The following is a 24,304-nucleotide window of genomic DNA, read 5'->3' on the forward strand; positions in this document are numbered from 1 at the left end:
AATTTATATAAGTTAAAGATTAAATTATTTTTTAAAGTGTATGATACAGTCCATAATTTATATCATAACTACTTTTATAGGTGAAAACCCATAGATCAAATGGGCACGATAAAAAGCTAACAGATTTTGCATCAGGACGTCTCCATGATAGAGTCTTCTCTGGTTACTATATCAATGACTTCAAATTTCACATGGCACAATGCGATTCGCATATACTAAGATATAATTCAGGTGTTTATGTAAAAGGATATACCAACAACACTAATACTGAACTTGATTACTATGACAGACTTGACAAACTCATTGAGGTTGAATATCCTACTTTATCCTATAAAAAGGTGTGTATTATTCAAATGTTCATGGTATGATCCAACTCCAAGAATATGAACTAGAATACATTCAAATTACAATTTAATTGAAGTTAATGCAAACAAAAGATTCAACAAGTTTGAACCTTTCAATTTCACAGTACAAGCTGGTCAAGTTTTATAAATTGAATACCCGACAAAGAGAAGATCTAGTGAATAGTTAATAGTTTATTGAATCAAACCTCGCTCGACCATAGAAATGTCAAACTCCATCTGGCCCAAAACAATGATGCATTTTAGAATGAGAAAGTGAAAATACATTCAGTTGATTCACAAATTCAATCCACATCTCAATTACTTGTTCTCAATTACTTGTAGATGTAAATGTCACTTACAAAAAAATAGATGATGGAGAGATGTCCAACGGTGAGGAACTTGATGTACTAATAGAGTTTAGCGATAAAGACTTAGAAACTGTTAATGTTAATGATTTAAAAAGTAATGATGATTAACTTTTAGGATTAATGTTATTTATTCAGTTATGAATATACTTACTTTTTATATGTAAATCTTACTAATCCTACCATATAAAATATTATTATTTTGATTTAATTATTAGTTACACCATGTATGTGTTATAATATTATTTTGTAGATATAATCATGTTAGATAGTTCACTAATACATGATAGTCAGATTATGTTGAGGATTATTAGGGATTAGTATGTATTGATGTTATTAGTAATTTAAATTATCTAATCTTTTATATATTATTTTGAAAATTGATATAATTTTTTCATGCAATTTTATTCTCATGGTCATAGTGTATCTACGTACATCACTAAAAAAATTTAAAGAACGAAAGTGTACTTCTAGTTCTACATAGATACATGTAGATCAAGATCTTAAAGATTTTTATTTTTATGAATTTTGATAAATAATTTAAATATTATTGATATTGTATAATATTCTTTAATATTAATTTTCTCAATATTGTTGCAAAAAAATATACTTAGGAGGTAGGCCACGAGACCGAATTTAAAGAAATATGGAACGATTATTATCAAAAGATATACAATGACTTGTTATACAAGTGGAGAAGAAAGGGAATAAAATCATCCTATATATCAGTTGAGATTTGAGATGCATGAAATAACATTTGGGCTGCAGAAAAGTGATAGCGAAATTCATAGATTGCTCGAAGCAATAGAAATCCTAAGGTCACTCGCTTGAACATGGGATCCTCAAAGCATACAACTAGATTATGATATATTATAGAGCATGCAATAGATTTGATGAGTTTATAATAAAGTTATATAAAAATTTTATAATTATTAATCAACTTATTTTAATTTATAAAAAATTTATGTTTGTAGGCAAATACTTTACACAGCCATGTTACTTGTTGGGAGGTATTTCACAATATCTACAAGAAACAAGATGACACTTTTGTCGATGTTCAATCAAAGGCCATTAACGTATGATTATAAACTTTATTATCCCTCACATTTAACAATGACCGACTTTATTAATTGTATATTAATAATATGACGATATGACTGATCGAGTTGCACAGGCGTCTCAGCCTACTATAGGAGGAGAGGACTTACATACTCTATCAGATGATATTATAAATGATTTATATTATAAGGTTATCAGTGGAACAAAAAAGAACACCTTTTACGACCTTGGCTCTCAAGCACAGGTTGTATATGATCATGTAATGTCTCTTATGGTCAGTGGTCATCCTAGTTCTTCATCTATTGAAGTGCAAGTGTTAAGACAAGAAAATCAAAAATTGAGGGATCGGGTCACAACATTAAAGTAGTCGATGGAAGATCGAGTCACGACAGTAGAGTAGTCGATGGACGATTAGGTCAAGACGGTAGTAGAGCGACAAATGCAAGAATTCTTTTCTTGCTATTCTTTAATGTGTCCTTCTACTTTCCAACGTCGTATGGTTTCGATTCATAGGAGACCTGAACACTACCGATAAGTAATTTTTCTAAGGTGTGTTGACTTTTAATTTATTTTTTTTATTTATCACTCATAAAACATATAAAGTGATTCTGTTAATTTTTATATTATATGCAGCTCTAATTGTATTATATCTTTTCAGGAACAATATAGATAAAATATCAGCATTTAAAAAATTAAATTTGATACTATATTCTATCATTAAGGTATGTATTTTTTTAAAGCATGTTAAACTTGTGTCTATTAGTTTGTGTATTCTTCTGAGAAATAGTTTTACTTTTGTGTATATCTATTTTAATGTTAGATTCATATATGAGCAGGATTCTTTCAAAATATAAAATGTAGTCCCAGTTTGAACCATGTGTTTGTTTTATTTAATAGTCTATCGTATTTTACTTGCTGCAAGATTGGACGATGAGATGTTTTAGATTTTTAGCAAGATTTGGTGTGATGGTTTTGAATCATATATGTTCTTGTTTTTTTATAAGTGATGATTGTATTATTTTTGAAACATGACTTGTTAAATATTGTTTTGTTGTTAAACATATCTTGGTTGGTTTGAATGTTGCTTTGTTAATAAATGAGGATTTTGTTGTTGAATGATGAAACTTTGTTATTATCATGGATGAGTTTGTGAACGTTGAATGTATTGTCGTTTGTGAGTGTTAAATATATTGTGGGTATATTGTAGATATGGTTCGTGATATTGTATTATTTTTTAATAGGTTATTGTATTGTATCGTGGATATTGCAATTTTGATGTAAACAAATTTAAATTAGGAAATAAAGGGTAGATGCTGCTAAAATTCTAAAGAAATTAACGATGGAAAAAATATTCCATTACTAAATTTAGCGACGGAAAATAATTTAGCAACAATAAAAACTTACGACCCTTTTATTTCCGTCACTAATCAATCGCTAACTGAGTTTAACGACCAATTAGTGATGAAAATTTTCATCACTAATAGGTTAATTCTTGTAGTGGTTGGATGGTTAAATTTTATTATCAATCAATCAAAATTTTTAGTTGGTTAACCGACTCTGTCGTTTGGTCAACACTTATTCCAAAATCAACCTTATCAACCAAACTACATTTGTTGGTAGACTAAACCTCATATAAATTGTCCAAAGGCCTAATTAACTTGGGTCAGCCTACCCCTGTATGAGCCCATTCCTTCTATGGTGTGGTTGGGAATGATTTTGAGGTGTTAGACATGTGGCAATTTGGTCTTCCTGCTATTATCATTTTCTAGTAGAGTGTACATGTATCCCTTCTCAAGTTGTTATATGTGGCACACAACATTAGATCTCCAGCTACGACGTATTTACATGAATTTTAGCTTAATATTAAATTTTCTTTGATCTTCTTCTTGATATTTGCACTTGGCTTTTAAAAAAGTATCCCTTCTCAAGTTGTTAAAAAAAATAGTTTATATAGCTTAATATTAAATTTTCGTTCTTGATATTTGCACTTGGCTGGTTGTTGAACCTATTTATTTCATATCTTTGCCTTGTGTGAATTTGTTTCTTTTCAATTTGCTACAACTTGTAATGATTATTCATATTAATTATTACTATTAAAATAAATAAGTTGACTTTATGTATAACTTTTCAATAATTTTATTATGTATGATGAAACTCAAATACAAGAATGAATGCAAGAAAATCCGAAAGAAAGTATAATTGCTAGTTGGTGGGGAAGGAGCAATAGATACGCACAAAGAGTTGAAATTAGAGCTACTTGCTTTTTCTTAATTATATTTAGACATTAAATGTACAATATTGCAAGTAGTCCATGTGTTTAGATATGCTTTATAGAATATATAAAGCAGTAAATTAACTTTCACTACAATTGAAAATCTAAATTTTTGGAATACTGTAGTGTACAGAAGATGATGAGCATTCCCCCTTGAAACACTATTCCTTTTGGTGTAATGTATGGACACGAGCACTTATGAGGCAAGCATGCATGGGCTGGCTGGCTCACCAGAAGTATTGGATGAAAGACAAGACAAGATTGTCATCCAAACTTTATTTTATAGTTGGTGAATCATTTTATATGTATATGTATATGTATAGTTGGTGATAATTAGAGTCATCTGCGCTATATATATATTATATAATTAAGTCACTGGGGCAAAAAGCAGGCAAGCAAGCTATGCCAAGGTAGGTGGTATCCAAATGTAGCCGTGCGTTTGCACGTATCCTGCTTTGGCCAGTAACTCATCCGCCTCTGCAGGACCACGGCTACCCGCTTTGTATGGAATGGGCTTCACTTTTCCCTCGTCGATGTGGTGAAGAAGAGGAGTAAATATCTCCCACGCCACCTGTCGCACAGATGATGCAACGACATACAGTTTGTTTAATTAAGAACCAATTAGTTAGAGTTAGTAGTGAACAATTATCTTGCTTGATACGTTGGCTTTTGATGTAATAATACGTACTCTTAGTTCATCTCTGCGCACAAAATGCTGCTGATCTCCCCTTATTCTGCAACAATATAATGAACACTAACCGTTAATGTAATGCAAGGCTCTCAATGCTCAGATGCATATATTGCTTCCAGCAAAAAAAGGACCCAAAAAAAAAAGTCATTCACTCTAGAATTGCAAGTTCTGTCTGGAAGGAACAACTAGCATATCGATCTGCTATGGAGTTTGGAAAGGAAAATCATGCTTTTGTGAGATGGCAGAAACATTAATTCAGTCATTTCATTGTCCAGATGTTGTCCCTTAAAAAATTGTTCTGGATCTAATGATTGTTCCAACCATCATATATATACAAAGAATATCAAATATATTCTACAACTTAGAACCAAATACAACCATCATATATATACAAAGAATATCAAATATATTCTACAACTTAGAACCAAATACAGTACTAGCTAGTCATATATTGGTGTTATGGAAACTAGTTAAGTGGAAAGATTTCCTTAGATCAATCAATTTGGGATTTTGAATTTCCCTGCCTCATGTTGGACATACTAGTAATATATTATATTCATTGATAATATAGGGACTACAGGAGCAAGGGAGGATAACCAAATTATTCCAAATCTAATATCAAAGTCAATCCCACACCTCTAACGATCTTCAGCCTGAGGGAGCTTAATTCTCAAAGAGATTCGAAAGTGAGAATGAGAGGATATAAACCTCTTAAATATTAAAACCTTTACACCAAACCTAAGTTAAGGGTCTTGGGTATTTTGGACTACATTGAGTTCCCTCAATCATTTGCCACCGTCAACACATCAAAGTTGCGATTTCTTGGTTGATCACCATCACTGACATTCCTCTACCACGATTCCTACCATTGACACATCAAAGCAACAATTTCCTAGTGATTTCTAGTTGGTCTCCCTACCTAATAGCCACTGCCAGAAGTTTTCTCAATCAGTTACAAGGCAACTATTTCCTAGCCACAATTTCATTGAGTTACGATACCAATAATAGAAAAAGTATTCTATTCATCTTGCATAGTGAATCAAATGAAAATATGTGACTATTTGACTACCTTGTCAATGTAAAAGATCTCTCTCAACCTCATGGTTTAAAATCTTGACCTGTGTTGAATTTTGATTTATAATCAGAACAATATGGTTCGATATCGTATCATACCATGCCAATATAGTTTTGATATTTTTAAATATAAAATATATTAATTAAAAGTAAAAATAAAATAATTTTAAAAAGAAAACAAAAAAAAATACGGGATTGTAACGCCTCCATATGGTAAATAAAAAATAAATTTTTTATTATAATATTTTCAAAATTAAAATAAATATATATATATATATATAATTAATGGGATAGTTTTATTAGGGTTTGATTAAGTTTGTTTAAATTATATATTTATAACTAAGAGTTGATTGAAATTATTAACACAAGTTTAATTATTAACCTAAATTTTTTGCATCACCTACGCGCCCGTAGGCGTCCCACCGCTACCTGCGCGCCTATGGATGTCCCCACCACAACCCATGGAGATTGCAGTGGCCTCCACAACCCCTGAAGGTCGCCGCGAGATCTCGACGTCTTTGCGACAACTCGTGGTACCAGTGTAGGGCGGCAGAAAGGAACGACACATTTTGTTCGTTTCACCCAACACAGAATGAAATTTTAAACCATGCTCAACTCTTCTATCCTTTTGAAAAAATGATCTTAAATATTTAAAACTCTTAGTTATAGATAATTCATCATCTCCTACTATGTCTAATTTTGTTAAACTTAAATTCTATATATTCTATCTTTACTAAACCTAGGACATTTCACTTTCAACGTTTCCTGCCAAGATTCGAGCTTAGCATTTACTCTTGCACGTGTCTCATCTACCGAAATAATATCATCTACAAACAACGTATACCATGATAACTTGTCTTGGATGTATTCAGTGAGTTCATCCATGATTAGCATAAAAAATAGACTTAGAGTTGATCATTGATATAACTCTATCTTTATAAGAAATTATCCAATTAATCCATCGAAGTCTTCACTCTTTTTATTGCATCCTCATATACATAATTATTTCAATATATGTTATGCAGCATCTTCCTTTTCTAGATTCTCCATATAATTTCCCTCGAGATTATGTTATAAGTTTTTTCTACGTTGATGAATACCATGTATAAGTCTTGCTTTTTTTTCGATACTTTTCAATTAGTTGTCTGAGAAGATATATATCTTTTATTATTGATCTTCTAAGTATGAATCTAAATTGATTTTCAATCACTGTAATCTCCTTAATTTTTTTTTACTCTTTCTTAAAGTTTCATGGTATAACTTATTGACTTAATGTTCCTATAATTCGCTTTATATATCTTCTTTATTTTTATATGTTAGGATCAAATATATAAATTTAAAAAAATTTTGATCATAGGGATTAAATGTAGAAGATCAACCTTATATTGTCTGCACGATGCGAACTCTCATTAGGCAAAGAGGTGCTAGCGTTAATGAAAGGAAAGAGAGAGTACTCATTGTTTCAAACAATGACTAGGGAGGAGATGGTCAAACACCCTGAGGGATTAACACCTACAAAAGGAGGAAGGTTTGACTAGTGTTTTTTTTAAGGTCACACCTCACGCAAATCATGTATCCCTTTTTGTCTCATCTCATGAAGCACATGTAAGTTGTAGATAATTTTCAAATTTTAGGAACTAATTTTGCTTAAACTTAAAAGCTTGTTAATTAGGAATCAATCTTCTAATTAATCTAAAAGTAAGGAAATATATTAATTTACAGAATTAAAAGTCTTAGTTGATGTACTGATATGTGATTTCATTAAAATTTATGTTTTACAAATTCAAGCTCATAAAATATCATCCTACTCAATCTGATTGGGATGGTCTCGACTCTGACATGTAGTCTTTTGAGACTTAGAAGTAACATGAGAATTATAGGTGTATATAATAGTTCTAAATGAAAGGGGAATTAATGTATGATCGATTTCATATAAATCATTATTTCATTTATTTATAGATTGCATTTAAGTAAGAAGAATATCATGGTTATAGAAGGCAATCAATCACATATATGCTTTAAGGGACATCTTGACATAACCATAGAGGTAAATAACGGTCTAAAATATCCAATAGAATAATATATAGACAAGTAAATCCTTTATAGGTTCTAAAGCATTCTTTTAAGGAGATTCATCCATTTTATTCAATTTTATTATATGTAATTCTTAAAAGCAACCAAAATGAAGAATGGAGGACTGCTCCTTAGTTTAGTGGAAACTTAAGGAGTAGTTCCTTGTTTGTAGGCTTTTTTGAACAAACTTTTGAAATAAAAATCAATTCCTCTTTCTGAGATAACTACCTGAGTTGAATAAACAGATACCTTCATGCTTGATTTTAAAGGAGGAATCCAACCCTACCCAACAGGAACCTCTTATAAATTTTTTTTCAAAATTGTTTTTATCTAAAATAATTTTATACACTTTTATATATTGGCATTTAAAGTTCACACTTAAAATTTATTTTTTCAATAAATTTCAATTTGATTACCTTAAATTTGATTGAGCGAAAATAATCTTACTTAATTCAAATAAAATTCTATATTAATTAGATAAGATAATTAGGTCTTAACTTTTTAATAACTAAGATACTTACCTCTTAATTATCCAGTTGATCTCTATAAACATCACATAATGAGATCTCGAGTCTTATGTGTGTGACTCCATAGGGTCCTAGCAACGTTGGAAGTAGACCTACCGATCAAAACTTTAGAACCCACATAAAGACCCTCTTTATCTTCAGGTACACAAGTCTTGATGGCCTCTAACAAATCACTAGAAATGGTGCATTTCACAAATGGATGATTGTGTAATAGAATTTTCTTATCGACTTATATTATGATGTGCCCCTAGGACTTAATTAGTAGTTACCTAATAGGACACATTTTAGAATTATAAGAAATATCGCAATAACAAATGTATATACAACTCTTTCAAGGGTTCATCCCACAAACGTTGAAGTGGATCCTCCTTATGAGATGATAATGTTAATCTCCATGTCTATAAGTTTAAGATCAATTAGTATTATCATAGAGCAGAAACATAGCATGAATTGGTCCTACCGCAAAGTCAATATTCTATCTCAAAATCACAAGCAGTACATACTCTTGGACCTTTTATTATAGCTTACTAATTGCATGAAATAATGAAACTGCTAGTAAAAAATATCTCCAATAATAATGTGTGATAACAATGATTTTCGTTCTCTTTACATTATTACTAACAATGAGCTTATATTCAACAATGTAAACCATATGGGTATATTTGTAATATTTTATATCAATATATAGGTAAAGAGGTGTCTATCTAGGGTTAAATGTTGGGAGAATCCCCCAATATAACCCTCCTTATTATTCATAGGATTTCAAAAATTAAAGGACCTTTATTAACAATTTCAAAATAAAGACTTCAGTAGTGAACTCATAGTGCATCCTTAGGTTTCTCCCTTATGAGAGATACTTAAATTTTTTTTTTAACATAACTATGTACTCAATAAGCTTGAGATTGATATGTTGGAAACCAAACCTTGACACTCCTATGGATCCTGATATGATACTACCTTATTGTTTCAAGACCAGAAATTTCATTTATAGTCTATTTTAATTTCAAGAGATCCCACACATGGTCATTAGGAAGTAGTGAATTTTTGTGTTAACTCAAGAATGCGATTAATATTGTACCTCAAGAATGCGATAGGAAAATGTCTTTTATTTCGTAATCAAGGTTATCTTTGCCTTTTATGATATAACGAGGTAGATTGGATAGACTCTCAGATAGAAGATGATCCATATGACTACTGTATTCTTTTATGAGAATATGAGAAACATGATTTTTTGGAAGACCAAGAAATAAACGTTGCAACCATCCTAAGCGCAAAGCATAATACAGGGCTATGACTTCAACAACATGCATATATGAGACAAATAGTTGATGACTAAGTTGAACATGCTCTCATGGAGTTAATTAAGCTCTACAAAGTCTCATAGTCCAATGTCTCGTTAGAAAGCAAAACACATATACATTATTTGCACTTCCTCAAAGTGAAAGTGAAATCCAATGAGTTCATCACCTCATTTGTCAACTCAATAATCAACTTAGTAAACTTGCTATTCAAAACCATTAATAGTCCATAGAATTGAGTGTATCATTACTAAGTTAGGTTTTAATAATATATTCAAGGTAGATGTCTTCTTGTAATATTTTATGTTGATATTACAAGGTAGAGGGTACTGCTCGGAGGTAGGATAACCTAATTATTCCCAACAGTATTCAAATTTCCTTCTAAGCTATTAGATGTAAGTTGTTCTCTTAAAAGCTTTACATCTTTTGAACTTGATCAGTCGTACAACACTGCAAAAATTACTTGAGTACTGCTATGACACTGGGTTTGGTGTAAGACTTCTACTATACCATCTCTTTTTTTATAATTTTTTCTGTATCTTATAGACAACTTAAATTGGATAAGTGTTTTATTTTGATGATAAAATTAGCAAGTTAGAAAAGTCAATCAACAGTAACATCTCTAAGTAATGATATGCAGAACATTATCTATCTGGAGCATCAACAAGTTCGTATGAGGTTGGTCATTTTCACATGAAAAATGCAGAAAATAGGATAGTAAAATAGCTTACGTGTCCAAGATTAACCGTTCGTATGCCTCAGGAATTTTGATGTCTTGATACCTAAGCCCATATGATAAATCTAGTTCACTCTGTATTGTTGACATTTCCAGTCCAGGTTTCTTAACCTGCAAAAGAAAATTAGCATCACAAGGGTTAAGTCATAATATGATGCCCCAAACAAGACTTCTCATATTCTGGTGATAATGCAGAAGTCCAGGAAATAAACTGTTTACAGTCTCTGCAGTCTAGTGCATTTTGTTGGATAAACAAGAAAAGTTTCATTCCTCCTACAAAGTACATACAAATAGGCTAAAGATGACAGTTAGCTTCACAAAAGAAGCTAATATGTGATAGAATTGCCAAGGCAAACTATTAATTCAACACAAATTGGCATCTTATTCTGATTCCAATCAATAAGCATTATGAAATAATATATATATATATCTACGTACAGTAACTATATTCTACTAAGTTTGAACAAATATCAAATTTGTCATTTATTGGAAATATAAGATAAATAATATAGAGTATAATTTATATAATGGTTTAAAGGGTGGTTTTAAAATGCTCCCAAGGTTTAACATCATTTTCAAAATGCCTCCTAAAATTTCATTAATGCTAAAATGTTCCCTCTCCATTAATGAGTCAGCGAATTGGGTAGAAATTGAAAAAGGGTAAAATGGGTTTCTCAATCTTAGAAGAAGGGGGGTATTTTGACAACAAAATGAATGCATTGGAGACTCTTTAATATTAATGCATTTTGAAAAATCTATTAAACCTTAAAAAGTAAAATGTTATTCACGGTTGGTTCGACCAACATAAATGGAACTTATTGTTCCACCAATCAACTTGCACATGGAATAAAGTCAAGACTTGAGGTGCAGAAGCCAAATGTAAGGGTAAGGGTAGAAGTACAAGGTGTGAGCAAGAGTAGAAAGCCAATTTTAAAGAAATTACATATCAAACTAAATTCATTGACTTGAGCCTCCCTAGTTCGCAAGGTGCCTAATGGTACCCAATTCTTTATACGACTACAATTCAAGTTTCTCGAAAGGCCTTGGCATGGCGAATCTGTTTATTGACCATTGTACTTAAGAAATAAAGCAACTTACTAGTGCACAAGTTATAACACAGTTTGCGATGGTTGCTCTGTAGAGTAGTGCAAGGCTTAGAGTTGATATTGGCTCAGTGTGCCCCAGTAAATAAGTTAACTTTCTCATCCATGCAAAGAAACTCATTGCTGAAAGCTTGATGTCAAATGCAGAGAAACTTGGTACAGAGAGATGCACGAGAATAAGGATGGGTGGTTATTGTCAAAGGAGAATAGTGCCTCATTTGTAACAATTTTAATTTGATTCATCTTCAATTCTTTTTAAAATTTATTAGTAATTAAAATATATATGTAATTTTGTTTATTCTTATTTCTATTATCTTCACATTATCACTTTATTAGATATGACCATGTATTCAATGTATGAAATTGTAACACAACAATTTAGTATCATATGGTGAATTGTGGGCCAATAGAAGTGATTTCTAACCGTAGATGAGTTACAATATTTTAGGCTAATTGTTGGGTTTGATAAACTAATGGGTTGGTTCATTCATCTAAAATGTGTATCAATAATGGGTATCATAAAGAACCTAATCCAAGGGGGGCTGGAAAGAGATTTTGGGGTACGAGGTGATATTGATGAGGACATCAAAGCCTCAAGTGGGAAGAGATTGTAACAACCCCAACGTAGTCCTACATGGTGAGTTGTCATTGTTGGGATCAGTTCTCTCATCTAAAAGGGTCATGACATGTTATACCTATAAAACAAAATGGAATTAAATTTAATTTTACTCAATAGAGGGATTTTTCAAGATATCTAAAAGAGAAGAAAACAAAAAAGGAGTTACCTGAGGATGAGGAAGAGGGCTTGTGAGGGGTTGGCTGCTTCCATGATCCTCTTGAGGTAGCAATGACCACGACCTCCATAAGGGGTGTCACCTCATCGTCCTTGAGTGAAAGTATCTAGCATAGATAGGCTATTCTTGATCTTTCTCTTCTAAAATTATTGTGTTAGAGGTCACCATGCATCCCTTCCCTCATCATGATCGTCCAACTTCCCTAACCATCATCGACCTCATCCTAGATGTGCCTCTTTCACTTAAAGTACCCCTCCCCTACATTGCAATTGGCCATCTACTTCTCTTGTCCTCACCATTGGAGTTCCTATGCTCATTGTCTCTTTTGATCATTGCATTCTCCCTTCAATGACAACTCACAAAGATTCACATCACTATACACCATGGCTACACCGATAGGTTCATGACTACTGTCTAGGACAATTATTGCACCACCTCATCGATTTGACCATCTAGCCCAATCTTTTCTCCTTTGACATTGATATCTCATTTGTTCCTTTAACATCGACGACACTATCTAATTCATGCCTTGCCCAATCTAGCATCTTTCTATCTTACCAACAGAATAACACTAGTGAACCACAACTCTTCTTTCTCCTATATTGTCAAGGACTTCCAACCCTATGAGACAACAAATTCTTGCAGATGATCAATGTGATACTTGATAAAGCAAGTTGGTAAGAGGAAAAGAGTCTTTGTAAAATCTACCTTTCTTATCTTATAAATAGAAGGGTAACTCATGTGTTCATCATAAATGCCAAGAAACAAAAGGGAATCAAATTAAAGTGGAAGATTAATTGCTTTCCAATGGAAGAAAGAAAAGAAAGGAGAAGAATAGGGTAAAAACAAGGAAAAAGAATTTCACCCCCTTGTTTACCGTAACTAATTTGACAAAGATGAAAGCAGTGGGATTGAGATCCAAATTGTATCCATGAACTTGAGATGATTCCATTTCCTTAAAAAGATTTAGAAGAATAAACAAGGAAGAGCACTAAAAATTGTGCTTTCCTTTCTTTTTCAATGAGATTCATTAGAGTAAACACAACATAAAGCTCCAACCGATTCATCTCCTAGAGTCCCATGACTTATCTAATGAGCCACCATGACTTCTTTTATACTAACTTTCATCACCAACCATTTTGGCTGATCATCAATTTATAGCGTCTTGTCACAAGGTTGAATACTTAGTCTTCCACAATAAATAGTCTTTATTCTAGTTTTTCTAGAGTGATATAGTTAATCATTTCTCCTCCCAAACTAAAAGCATCATATATGATTAACTTCATCCACAAGTATCTTTTTGTTAACATTTTATCAAATGTACCATCTTGTGAGAACATGTAAATTATCTTTAGGCTACGTGAATTGTCTTATCTTGCAGTAATTTATGGATGTGTTCTAGGTATGCCATCATCTCAATTAAAATATACAGGGTCAAATTGAAAATTAACTAAATGATATTTTTAATTTGAACTTAGTTAACTATATTTAATTTTGCAAGAGTTGTCAAAGTAAATTTGGAGTAGGAATTAATTTTAGAATAATTTTGTAAGTGTTGTGAAATTATTAAAGATTTATAATTTTCTATGATTCCAAAAGTAATTAGTGGATAATAATATGGATTGGATCCTTGAGATGCAATCATTAAGCTTATATCTTATTAATACGATACACTGGTTAAGATTAGCTCTCATAAACCTTCATTGAATAAGATCTCATGGATAAGGATAAAAAAGAAGCTCCGAGAATGAGGAAAAAAAGGTCCTAGAATGAGGATAAGAGAGTGTTTTCTTAGAATCTTCTAGAAGGCTTGGGAAGAAAGAAGGGTCAATACTCTAATGCATGGTTTGAAATCTCATATCGTACCGGGCGAAATAGTCAAAAAGCATATCATTCTGGTAAATCACCGAAACAAAATACCACTCAACACCAAGATTTAAAATTTTGAGTTGTGTCGTAGTTTCGATCTTTGACTAAAAATATACTGTTCCATGATCGTGCCAACACTCCAATGCATGGTGTGGATAACAAATTAGAGGTTGAAGGAGAAAGGAGATGAAGCAATGAAAGAAAACATTGTTTGTGCTGAGTGGTATCGAGTTTTAATAATTTATCGGAATGATATATTTCGACTATTTTACCCGACATAGTATAAGATTTAAAACAATGCTCAGTACAGACTCCTTCCTATGTTCCATCTCCTCCACGTCATACATCGAAACATCGACATGATATCGAAACATTATCATTTCAGTCAAAGATTGAAAATTTGGTACGACTCAAGATTTTGAACCTTGCTCTAATGTGTATTAGAAACCCAAAGCTCCAACTTGGATCTAAGCTAAGACCATTCCTTCACTGCCTCTCTATCTCCCCTTGTGGCTGGTTGTCACACCTCTCATAGCCGTCAACCATTCGTTGAGATCCAATCTTGATCATCCTTTCTCTCATGCAAACGAACATTAACACTATTGTGTTACATAGAAGATCAATTTGCATAAACAAAGTAGAGGGTGTAATTGTTTTAGCATGTCTTCTACAGGTGACAAAATTGTTTTGCCAATTCTTGCAAATTTATGATTTCATCTCTATTCAAAGAGAAAGTAAATATGAAAATTGAAAATATTAGTTTCTTCTATTTTGGATTCCAACAATTAGCATATCATCAATATACATATAGATAGACTATCACATATGCCTCGGGTGTATACTTTATTTAGACACATTTGTTGCATTGGTTAATTTTAAAATTCATTTTGCAACATCTTTTAGTTCTTGTTTAAGTTCATGCAATAATTTAAGAGAGTCCAAACACATTAGTCCCTTAAGCCGAAATAACAAACCCTTTCATGTTGATATTCTCTTCTAACTCACCATTCAAGAAGGTTCTCTTAACATCCATTAAAAAAAAACCCTTAATGTGGTGTATTACTGCATTAAAATTTGAAAGGAGATTATCATTGTCGTAGATTAGAAGGTACTAGAATAGTTAAAGTCTTCCTTTTGTTTATATCCCTTGGCTTCCTTTTGTTTGTATCCCTTGGCTAAAAGTCTAGCCTTGTATTTATTGATCAACATTGGTCTTAGTGCTTTCTCTTTTGAATCCAATATAGCTCAACAACTTATTATCTAGTGGAAGATCTACTAGTTTCTAGGTATGCTTTTTCAATATGGATTCTATCTCATTATTTATAGCCTCCTTTTAAAAGTTGCCTTTAGGCTCAATAGTGCTTCTTGAGTGTTCTCGACTCATTTTCTAACACAAGTCAAAAAATCAAGTTCAAATGTTTTAGCCACCTTATACTTTTGTTGTGTTCTTTATTAGTTAGATAATTAGCAATTGTAGGTTCTTTCTTGTTTTATGCATAAAGACGTCTTCATGAAATATTACTTTCCTTGATTTGTTAATTTTAACTTTATACCAGTCTAATATTTCTAATTTATGAACCAAAAACTTAATCATCTTCGGCCTTAATTTTAAATTTGTATGCATAGGTACTTTTGTCTTAGCCAAACACCTCCATCTTTTAAGATAATTACAGGAAGATTATGGCCTTTTTACAAGCCATAGAGTCTCGTCCTTATTCCTGTGTTAAGAATGTAGTTGGCCAAGAAGATAATTTAACCACCTACATTCTGGGATCTAGATCTATGGGTGATCCATAATCTTTTTGTTAAGTTGATTTTCAATTTTATTCTTATAGTATTCAAACACTTTAAGGACCTCGTCATTATTTCTTAAAAAGTAGATATACTGTAATATCATAGATAAAGGTGATGAAAGTAGCACTATTTTTTCTGGGCTTGCAATCTTGAACATTGATGAGCTTCACATAAAGAGCTCGCATCTGGAGATTGAGTACAAGGAGAAGATCTCCTTATCAGCGTAGATGTACCAAGTGGCTCTAATGCCAAACCACCACTCTCCTAGTGTATCCACTATATTGGCCTTAAAACACTATCATGGAGAGCATAAGGTTGCACCCTCAGTAGTGAGACTATCTTCCATGGTCAAGTGCATCTAATTTCAGAAACCATGTATCTAATTGTTGGCTTTCTCTTTTGGATAGGCAATCCTTGGCCTTGCTTGGTATGCCATTATTAGAATGTCATTATTTCTTGCTAGTGCCTATTCAACTAGTTGGGTTCTTACTTCCATTTGAAACATTCCTTCAAAGTTGAACAATAAGTCTTCAAGTCTTACCTTTTTGAATTTGTGCTTGATATAGTTTTTACAATCCTCCCATATTAGTGGCAGAAGTCCCTTGCATTATTATTTGCAATTTTTTAACTTGGCTCATTATGAACTTGCAATCCACCATCTTGTAGTGCAAGAACCTCCTAGATATTGATTTATTAGGACATCCTTCACTATATACTTCTTATTTCAATTCTCCCATAAAGTTTTGGATGTCTTCACCGTGTTGTACACAATGTAGAATTTTATCATCAAGCCATTGAGGATACAATTATTGCATAGGTCCGGATGAATTAAGATAATATTATTATTATTTTTTAGCTTGTGTTAATAGAAGATAATATTAAAACTTTACCATAGCAGATGGAATATAAAATTAAAATTTAAGTATATAGTTATTTTTTTTCTTCATCTTCTTCCTCTTTCCACCTCCAGTTTGCCATCAACATGATATATTAGAATATCAACGCGATACTAAAATTCAAACAGTATCATTCTAATCAAAGATTGAAATTCTAACATGGCTCGAGATTTTAAATCTTAGGTAGGAAGCTTTACTTGAGTGCAAGCATCCGACAAGGGTATGCTCTAAGGATAACTACGTCTAACAAGGGAGAGCTCGACAACAAAAGCTTTGGAGGAAATAAATTAGACAACAATTAATCTTATTAGTAGAAGTCCTAGAGCCAATTATGTGATGATTGACTAGGGACTTTTGTATCATATTCTATTATTAGTAAAGGCATAATTTTTGGTTATTATGCTTACTTTGTATTTGTGTCAAATAACTAAGTATAATAATGTCCTTGGGTAGCTAGTTCTAATCTATATCATATCGATTGTTTGAATCGATAGTGAGATAATATAGAGAATACTACTCTTAATTATTCCTAGTCAAGCATTGATATTCAGGGACGATATTAATGCATTGAGACTAGCATATAGGTCAACTAGATAACTTGATCTCACAAGTCATGGATATGGGATATCGAGTTGACACATGGGTATACATTAGAGAATGTATACTGAATTGACTCACCATGAAAAAGTTTCATGGATCGTTATATGAGTATCATAAACTTTCTCATGTGACTATTGGTATGAATAGTCCTTAGACCTGAAGTCATTACGGTTCCCTACATAAAGAGTTATATACTTTGGTATAGTCAAACGTCACTCATAACAGGGTGGACTATAAAAGCGATCACTAGGTATGTAACAAATTATGCGGAGGGATGTGAGTGATGTAGATGGGATCTATCCCTCCCATATAACGGGAGTGATATCTTACGGACTCTTGATATAGAGTAGGACCACGAAATGCATGGTCATGCTCAAATGAGTCAATATGAGATATTGAACTCATTTGCTTGAGTGAGTCTACTTGGGGATCAAGAAACATAAAGATTGATAAGAGGATAACACGGTCTATGCCTCATTGATCAATCTAGATATCAAGGATAGAAGGACATAGTCATACATTATAGTAGCCACCGTAAGGTTATGTCGGATCTCGACATTCTTGCCACTTGGGTAGCAATGATGCATTGCTAGATGTCACTCATTGCTTATGTTTCTAAAAGAGTTTTAGAAACATTGTCAATGTTATAAGAACCTATTAGGTCACACACAAAGAATACGTTATTTTGGAGACAGGATCATCTTAGTTTGACTAAATGAATCATTAGTTGATTGAATGGACTAAAATGAGTTAGACTCATTACTTGGCCAAACTTGAGTTGTACTCAAATTGATTTAATTTGAGTTAGACTCAAATGAAACCAATTGAAGAAGGCAAATGCATACAAAGGAATTAATACATGAAATGGGATTTAATGCATGAAACCTCAATGTTGCATGCAAAGGGATTAATGCATGAAATGGGATTTGATGCATGAAAATCTCAACATTACATACAAAAGAGATTAATGCATGAAATGGGATTTAATGCATGAGAGTTCAACGTTGCATGCAAAAGGGGTTATTGCATGAAATGGAGTTGAGAAGTTTTTTTTCTTTCTTCTCAACGTTGCATGCAAATTGGAAGTTGAGAAGTTTTTCTCAATGTTGCATGCAAATAGGATTTAAGCTCTTCTTAATGTGAGAGAGGAGAGTTTTTCTTTCCCCTTGTCGTGTACCCCTTTTTCATTCCCTTTTGGCCAAACAAACCTAGTCTTTAGAGGAGAGCCCTAGTGTGGTTGCTAGCACAACCAAAGGTTTTGTCTCCTTCTCCAAGATAGTGTTCATGTAGATACTGTAGAGGTGCGGCCATTCTAATCGTGCTGAGATCCGTTATCAAAGAGTTGCTGTCGGGATTGCGAAGGGCTACGCTACAAGGGTAACTTCTTGACTAAGGTATAGTTAAAAGAAATATTTTCTTTATGTATACGCATGGATCTCTGGAGAGATTAAAATTTTATTTTAATTTTCTACTGCGTTTGCGATTGTTTTTCGCAACGAGATCCCAATAAATCTAATTTCAAGTTTTCTCTCCTCTTCGTCAAGGAATACAAGATAAACAAAAGAGATGGATTCCTTCCCCTTTCTCCCCTCTCTGTACTCCCTCTCCTTTATCTCCTCCCCATCCCATTAATGTAAGAAAACCTAAAACTAGATGGTTTTGCCTTGCATACACATACAATTTATCACTAGAGGGGTTCTTTTGAGGCTTCTTCAAGTAAAAGGAGAGTAGGTCAATCAACAAAATCATATACAATGAAGCCTAGGCATGAATTTAGCGTGACAATGTCATCTTTAGAATGGAAAAGTAAAAGTACCCCTCAATTCACGATTGGCTTTAATCATGCATTCTACAAATTCATAGATTGACAGTAGAAGAGGTAAGGTTGATAGGATTTTTAAAAGTATAGTGCAACAAGAGGTGCATCAACAACATGTTCCTTCAATAAAAAAGAACAACCTGGTGCACGAAGCTTCCGCCATGCGGATCCAGAGGAAGAGTATTGTATGCGGCTTTATCCTGCTTTGCAAGAGGTTGTTTTCGAGATTCGAACCCGTGACTTTCAGGTTACACGGCAGTAACTTTACCATTGCACTAAGACTCCCCTTCAATATGTTCCTTCAATAGTCAAATTCTATTATTAAGAGAGTAGCCATTTATTTTCTTTATTCTCAATTCTCTCTTTGAAGTTATTTCAACTAGAACACTAGTGAAATTAGCAATAAAACTTTTGACATTGTTCCTCTCTCTGTATACTAGCATAGCCTCTAATTAGCTTTCATTCAAATTAGAAGGATGATAGTCATTATGTTCATCCCCTCAAGGTAGTTGAATGTTTTAACTATATATATACAGACATAGATACATATAAAATTGTTGTAATAGAGCTTCATCTCCTTCGGGTGGTGAGCTTGTTATCTTGTCAGTGACTCAACACAATAGAATTATTACAGATTCACTTGGACATAGACATTTGGCCTTGGCACACATCTAGGATAATGAATTTGCATAACTTGAAATGCTTGCTAATTGAGCTGATGTATTGTAAAAGTGATAATAGTTGGTGGGCAGCTTGGTGATATCTTTACCTTGTTTTAAGTACAAGTAGTTAATGCTTGTATAAGCATATATGACTTTCTTGCTATTGTTATTACTTGTACTCTTATTTACACATATTTTGCTATTCTCATTTGTTATTATTACTTGATTTAGACAAATACCCCTTGTTGTTGTTTCCTCTAGATGCTAAGGTTGGAGGAGGCTTTAGACTAAATGCTCAGAGAGGGTATTTGCAGTGTCAAGAGGGAAAAAATCCTACTCAAATGTTGTGGTGATATTCAATATGTTGTGTTTTCTTTATTATAGCAATCCAATTTTTAAACTTGATTTGAACTCCATATTCATCCATTGGCAATTTGAAATCTTCCATTGCAATAAACCAACTATCAATATCATTTATAAGATAATATTTTGTCCTAGCTTTTCAATACGTAAAATTTGTGACGTCAAAGAAGCGCTCTTGTCTCGCCTATCTTAAATGAACTCCATAGACAATTAGTCCCTAGGAGTAACCTAGCTTTGATACCACTTATTCCTTAAGAGTAACCTAAATCTGATACCACTTGTTGGATCGATATGTGAGGCTAGAGGGTGGTGAATAATTGGTTCATCTACGAATTGATTAGTACATAACAAAAAATATAAAATATTAAAACAATTAACGAACAATGCTAATAAAAAATTATTTTATGTGGTTTGGAACTCTCAACTCCTACTTGACAACCTATGACTCTTTGATGAGTCACTCCTCAAAGATCACTATTTTTTCTCCTTCTCAGACATCTTTCAAAAATGGATAAATCTTTTATAATTCATTCTTATAAAGAGAATGTTTGGCACAAGAATAAAGTTATAGGTAGAACAAGAGAAATAAGAAAATAGATGACACAACGGATAGAGTATAAGCATTTTTCACCCTTCATTGTTTTCCAACAAAAATATAGTCAACTATTTCAAGCTTCCAATTAACCAATCTCCATTCATACAAGTTTCATATGAGCTTTAATGGTAGCACCAATCGACTTAATTTGACATCAGCCAAATGATCTTATTGAAGTTTCCAAAACATCACCTGTTGTAGCAGAATAAACGTTCTTCAATTGACTCAATCCATTATCAATTGATTGTTCTTGTAGGAGCTTTGAGATCATCAACTGTTTAAAGAGAATAACCATTCCTTTATAACAAAATAACTCTTTCTTTCATCGACTCAATTTCTCATCAGTTGATTGTTCACATATCAATCAACTACTTAGTCGTCTATCTTCTAAAGAGAGAATCAAAAATATTCTTCTCTTTTTTTCATATTGCCTAATCAGTCATCTCAAGTCTCAATCAACTGAAAGTTACATTTCATTCGACTGTATCATCTACTCAACCACTTCTAACATATAGTCTGTGCCAAAATCTAGTCCCACAAATAACCATTTATACAAGTGAACTCAACTTTCAACTTCACCTGCAGTTACATTCCTCCAGCATTTCTCATGACAAGATTGCTTCTTGCTTCAAATCTTCCTCGTCTGCTGAGTACTTGGTGACCCTTGACCTATTGAGACTTTAATTTCTCAAGCATCTAGTCACCATTGACTAGTCGGTACTCTCTTTATTGCACTTGCAATATTTATGTCAGTAACTTGTACTTGCTCACTTATTGCACCATATTAATAATCACAACATAGTCTAAACATAAATCTTTATCTAACGTCATCTTTGACTAGTTGGAACTTCCTTTACTGCATTTGTAATATTTATGTCACTAACCTGCACTTGCACACTTATCACACTACATTAGTAATTACAACATAAGCTAACATAAACTTTTGTCCAAACATCAAAAGTTCATGCTTAAGGGCATGATCACATTGACAACAAGGTCAATGCTAGAGTTGTACATTCTTTAAGATGTTATTGTCTTGCCCACGTACTTATGGTTATAGACCCATTACTTAAGATGTAATGACCTTCACCCACGAACAAAACTCAAAATTTTGAGACTTGTCGAACCTTCAGCGCTTGGAACTCTTTAGAGAAGGCGATTAGAGAAGAAAATTCCATAAGAGAGAAATTAATCAAGTTTGGGGTGAAATTAAAATGAAGGTTTGAGGTAGTTTTTACAAGGATGAAGAGGCATGATCAGAAGACATAAACAAGGATGCATCCCTTAATTTTTACATTTGAAGTTAATAGTGTATGAAGGGAGAAAAACTCTTGACAGGTTTACTGCACAGTACTGTCCGGCTCCCTCTCTTCCATGCTTTTGGACTGGCCCACATGGGATAGGAACGGGGCTGAGATTCAATCCTCTAAAGTGGGCTTCTAGATCCAATTTTGGCTAGATTAATTGACTGAGCAAAAGCCCTCAAAACTGAGCTGCTAGGCCCAATTTGGCTCACTATCAGTCCAATTAATTGGGCTGACCTCTTGTTGGATGACCCAAGTGAATTTTGCAATTGATTCCTTTTTCCTTCCAACTAGTTCTATGCAAATTATTGCTTATCATCCTCCGAGTTAGTGTTTACATATTTGAGTCCATGGATTATGTTCATATATGAGCTTGTGCCTGTGTTGAATTATAAATTAATTTGGATCAAATTGAACTTACTCACGGTTGCCTCCATCACTCTAGTAGCTTCTTATTGAACATTAATTTCTCATCTACTAGATAAATTAATTTTATGATAGTCTGTCTGAAAAATAGATCGCCTATGTACCTATTTAATATCATTGGTTACAGAAATCAATTTCCAACAACATAAATAGATTGCCCATGTAATTATTTGATGCAGCAACGAAACAACAATTAAAATGTCCAGCATTAAACACGGATTGACCATGCCCCCTGACATAGCCGTGACTCTTGTTGCCACCTAACGAATAGAAGTTCAGAGTCGAACATGTCCTGGTCGTGTTCCCTGACACAGTCGTGTTCGGTCAACCGAAAACATCCAGCAGCCAATACAGCCAACCCGTGCTTCCCAACACGGTCGTGTTCGGCCAACAATCGACACAGCCAAGTCTTGCTTACCAATACGGTCGTGGCACAGTAGCGGCGCCTCGAACCTGGAAGGCTTTGTATAAGGGACCTAAGCTTTAGGAGACCATAACTTTTGACTCTAGTTGAACTACAAAACTTATGACCTATCAAATCAAATTTCATTCAAAGATCTACAAATGGTTACCGGGTGTAACCCGTAATAGCTCAATCTTAAGTCCAAAAATATCATTTAAAGTTTTTTCGAAGACTCCAAACAATTTTTGCCATTATATTTGTATTTTGCTTCGTAGGATTTTGAAACTATTTAAACCTTTATTTAGAAACTATTAGAGGATGATATTTTGTTCAGAATAAATCTACTTGGTTAAACCTAGAGACGACTTCTTTCCGTTTGATAATTTTCGATGTTTTTTTCACACTGTGAAAACAAGCTCTCCAGAATAATTACTATTCTGTCCAGCATCACTATTCGATATGATTAGATATATATTACTTATTCTGTGTCTATGATATATATATACATATATATATATATATATAATAGTTATTCAATTACCAAACTAAAGAATATCTATTTTTTATCTATTCCATTCCATAAACTAGATGCACTATTAGATTTTTTTCCCCTTGTTCATCACTCTTGAAATGAATTATATATTCTAAAAAAAAACTTTATACAGGAAAATGCAATATGGCAGCTTTGCCCAACATGTTTTTGGTCTTAAAGGTGATTCATGAGTCCAACAATGGCTGCTAAGGTTATCATTCATGAAATTGTATTTCATAACCTAGGGCTATGCAAATACAAGGAGAGCATAGCATGCCCAGTTTTAAGCAATCAAGAACTTACAGTTATTTTCATGTACATGGCTTCTGATGGTTGCAGGCGAATGACAAATTCATTTCTCCCTTGTTTCTTACCTATGCATAGTTATAACAGACATGAGATAGGTTTCTGAAAGACATCATTAATTGATGGTGCAAAAGGTATAGAGAACTTAAAGGTATGAGTAGATTATAATATTTGTTTCTATTCAAATTTTAATTTTCAAAACTGTGGTAATTTAACTATAACCAAATATTAGTCATTAAACACACACTAATTGAGAGAAAATTTCAATAAGCTGATATAGAAACTACAATTACCATACTTCTAAAGATATCCCCAGGAACATCTTTGAATTGAACTCGAATTTCTGCTTTTCTTGAATTCAGAGCTTTTCCTGCCTTGATAATAAAAGGGACGCCTGCA

General features: G+C 32.9%; 1 protein-coding gene across 1 annotated transcript in view; it reads right to left on the minus strand.

The window, feature by feature from the left end:
• Nucleotides 1-4,083: 4,083 nt before the first annotated feature.
• LOC141815836 (glucose-6-phosphate 1-dehydrogenase, cytoplasmic isoform-like) overlaps nucleotides 4,084-24,304 on the minus strand; it is a 44,488-nt gene continuing 24,267 nt past the window's right edge. Inside the window, exons 8-12 of the mRNA XM_074703707.1 lie at nucleotides 24,204-24,299; nucleotides 23,903-23,973; nucleotides 10,435-10,550; nucleotides 4,729-4,774; nucleotides 4,084-4,611 (exon numbers count right to left, since the gene is read on the minus strand). Of these exons, the coding sequence (XP_074559808.1) occupies nucleotides 4,441-4,611; nucleotides 4,729-4,774; nucleotides 10,435-10,550; nucleotides 23,903-23,973; nucleotides 24,204-24,299 (500 nt within the window). The 3' untranslated portion in view covers nucleotides 4,084-4,440. The remainder of the gene's footprint in view (nucleotides 4,612-4,728; nucleotides 4,775-10,434; nucleotides 10,551-23,902; nucleotides 23,974-24,203; nucleotides 24,300-24,304) is intronic.

Source organism: Curcuma longa, unplaced genomic scaffold (genome assembly GCF_044706935.1).
Source record: "Curcuma longa cultivar G26 ecotype Majalengka, Jawa Barat unplaced genomic scaffold, ITB_CL_G26_1.1 contig_11320, whole genome shotgun sequence".
NCBI classification, from domain to species: Eukaryota; Viridiplantae; Streptophyta; class Magnoliopsida; order Zingiberales; family Zingiberaceae; genus Curcuma; species Curcuma longa.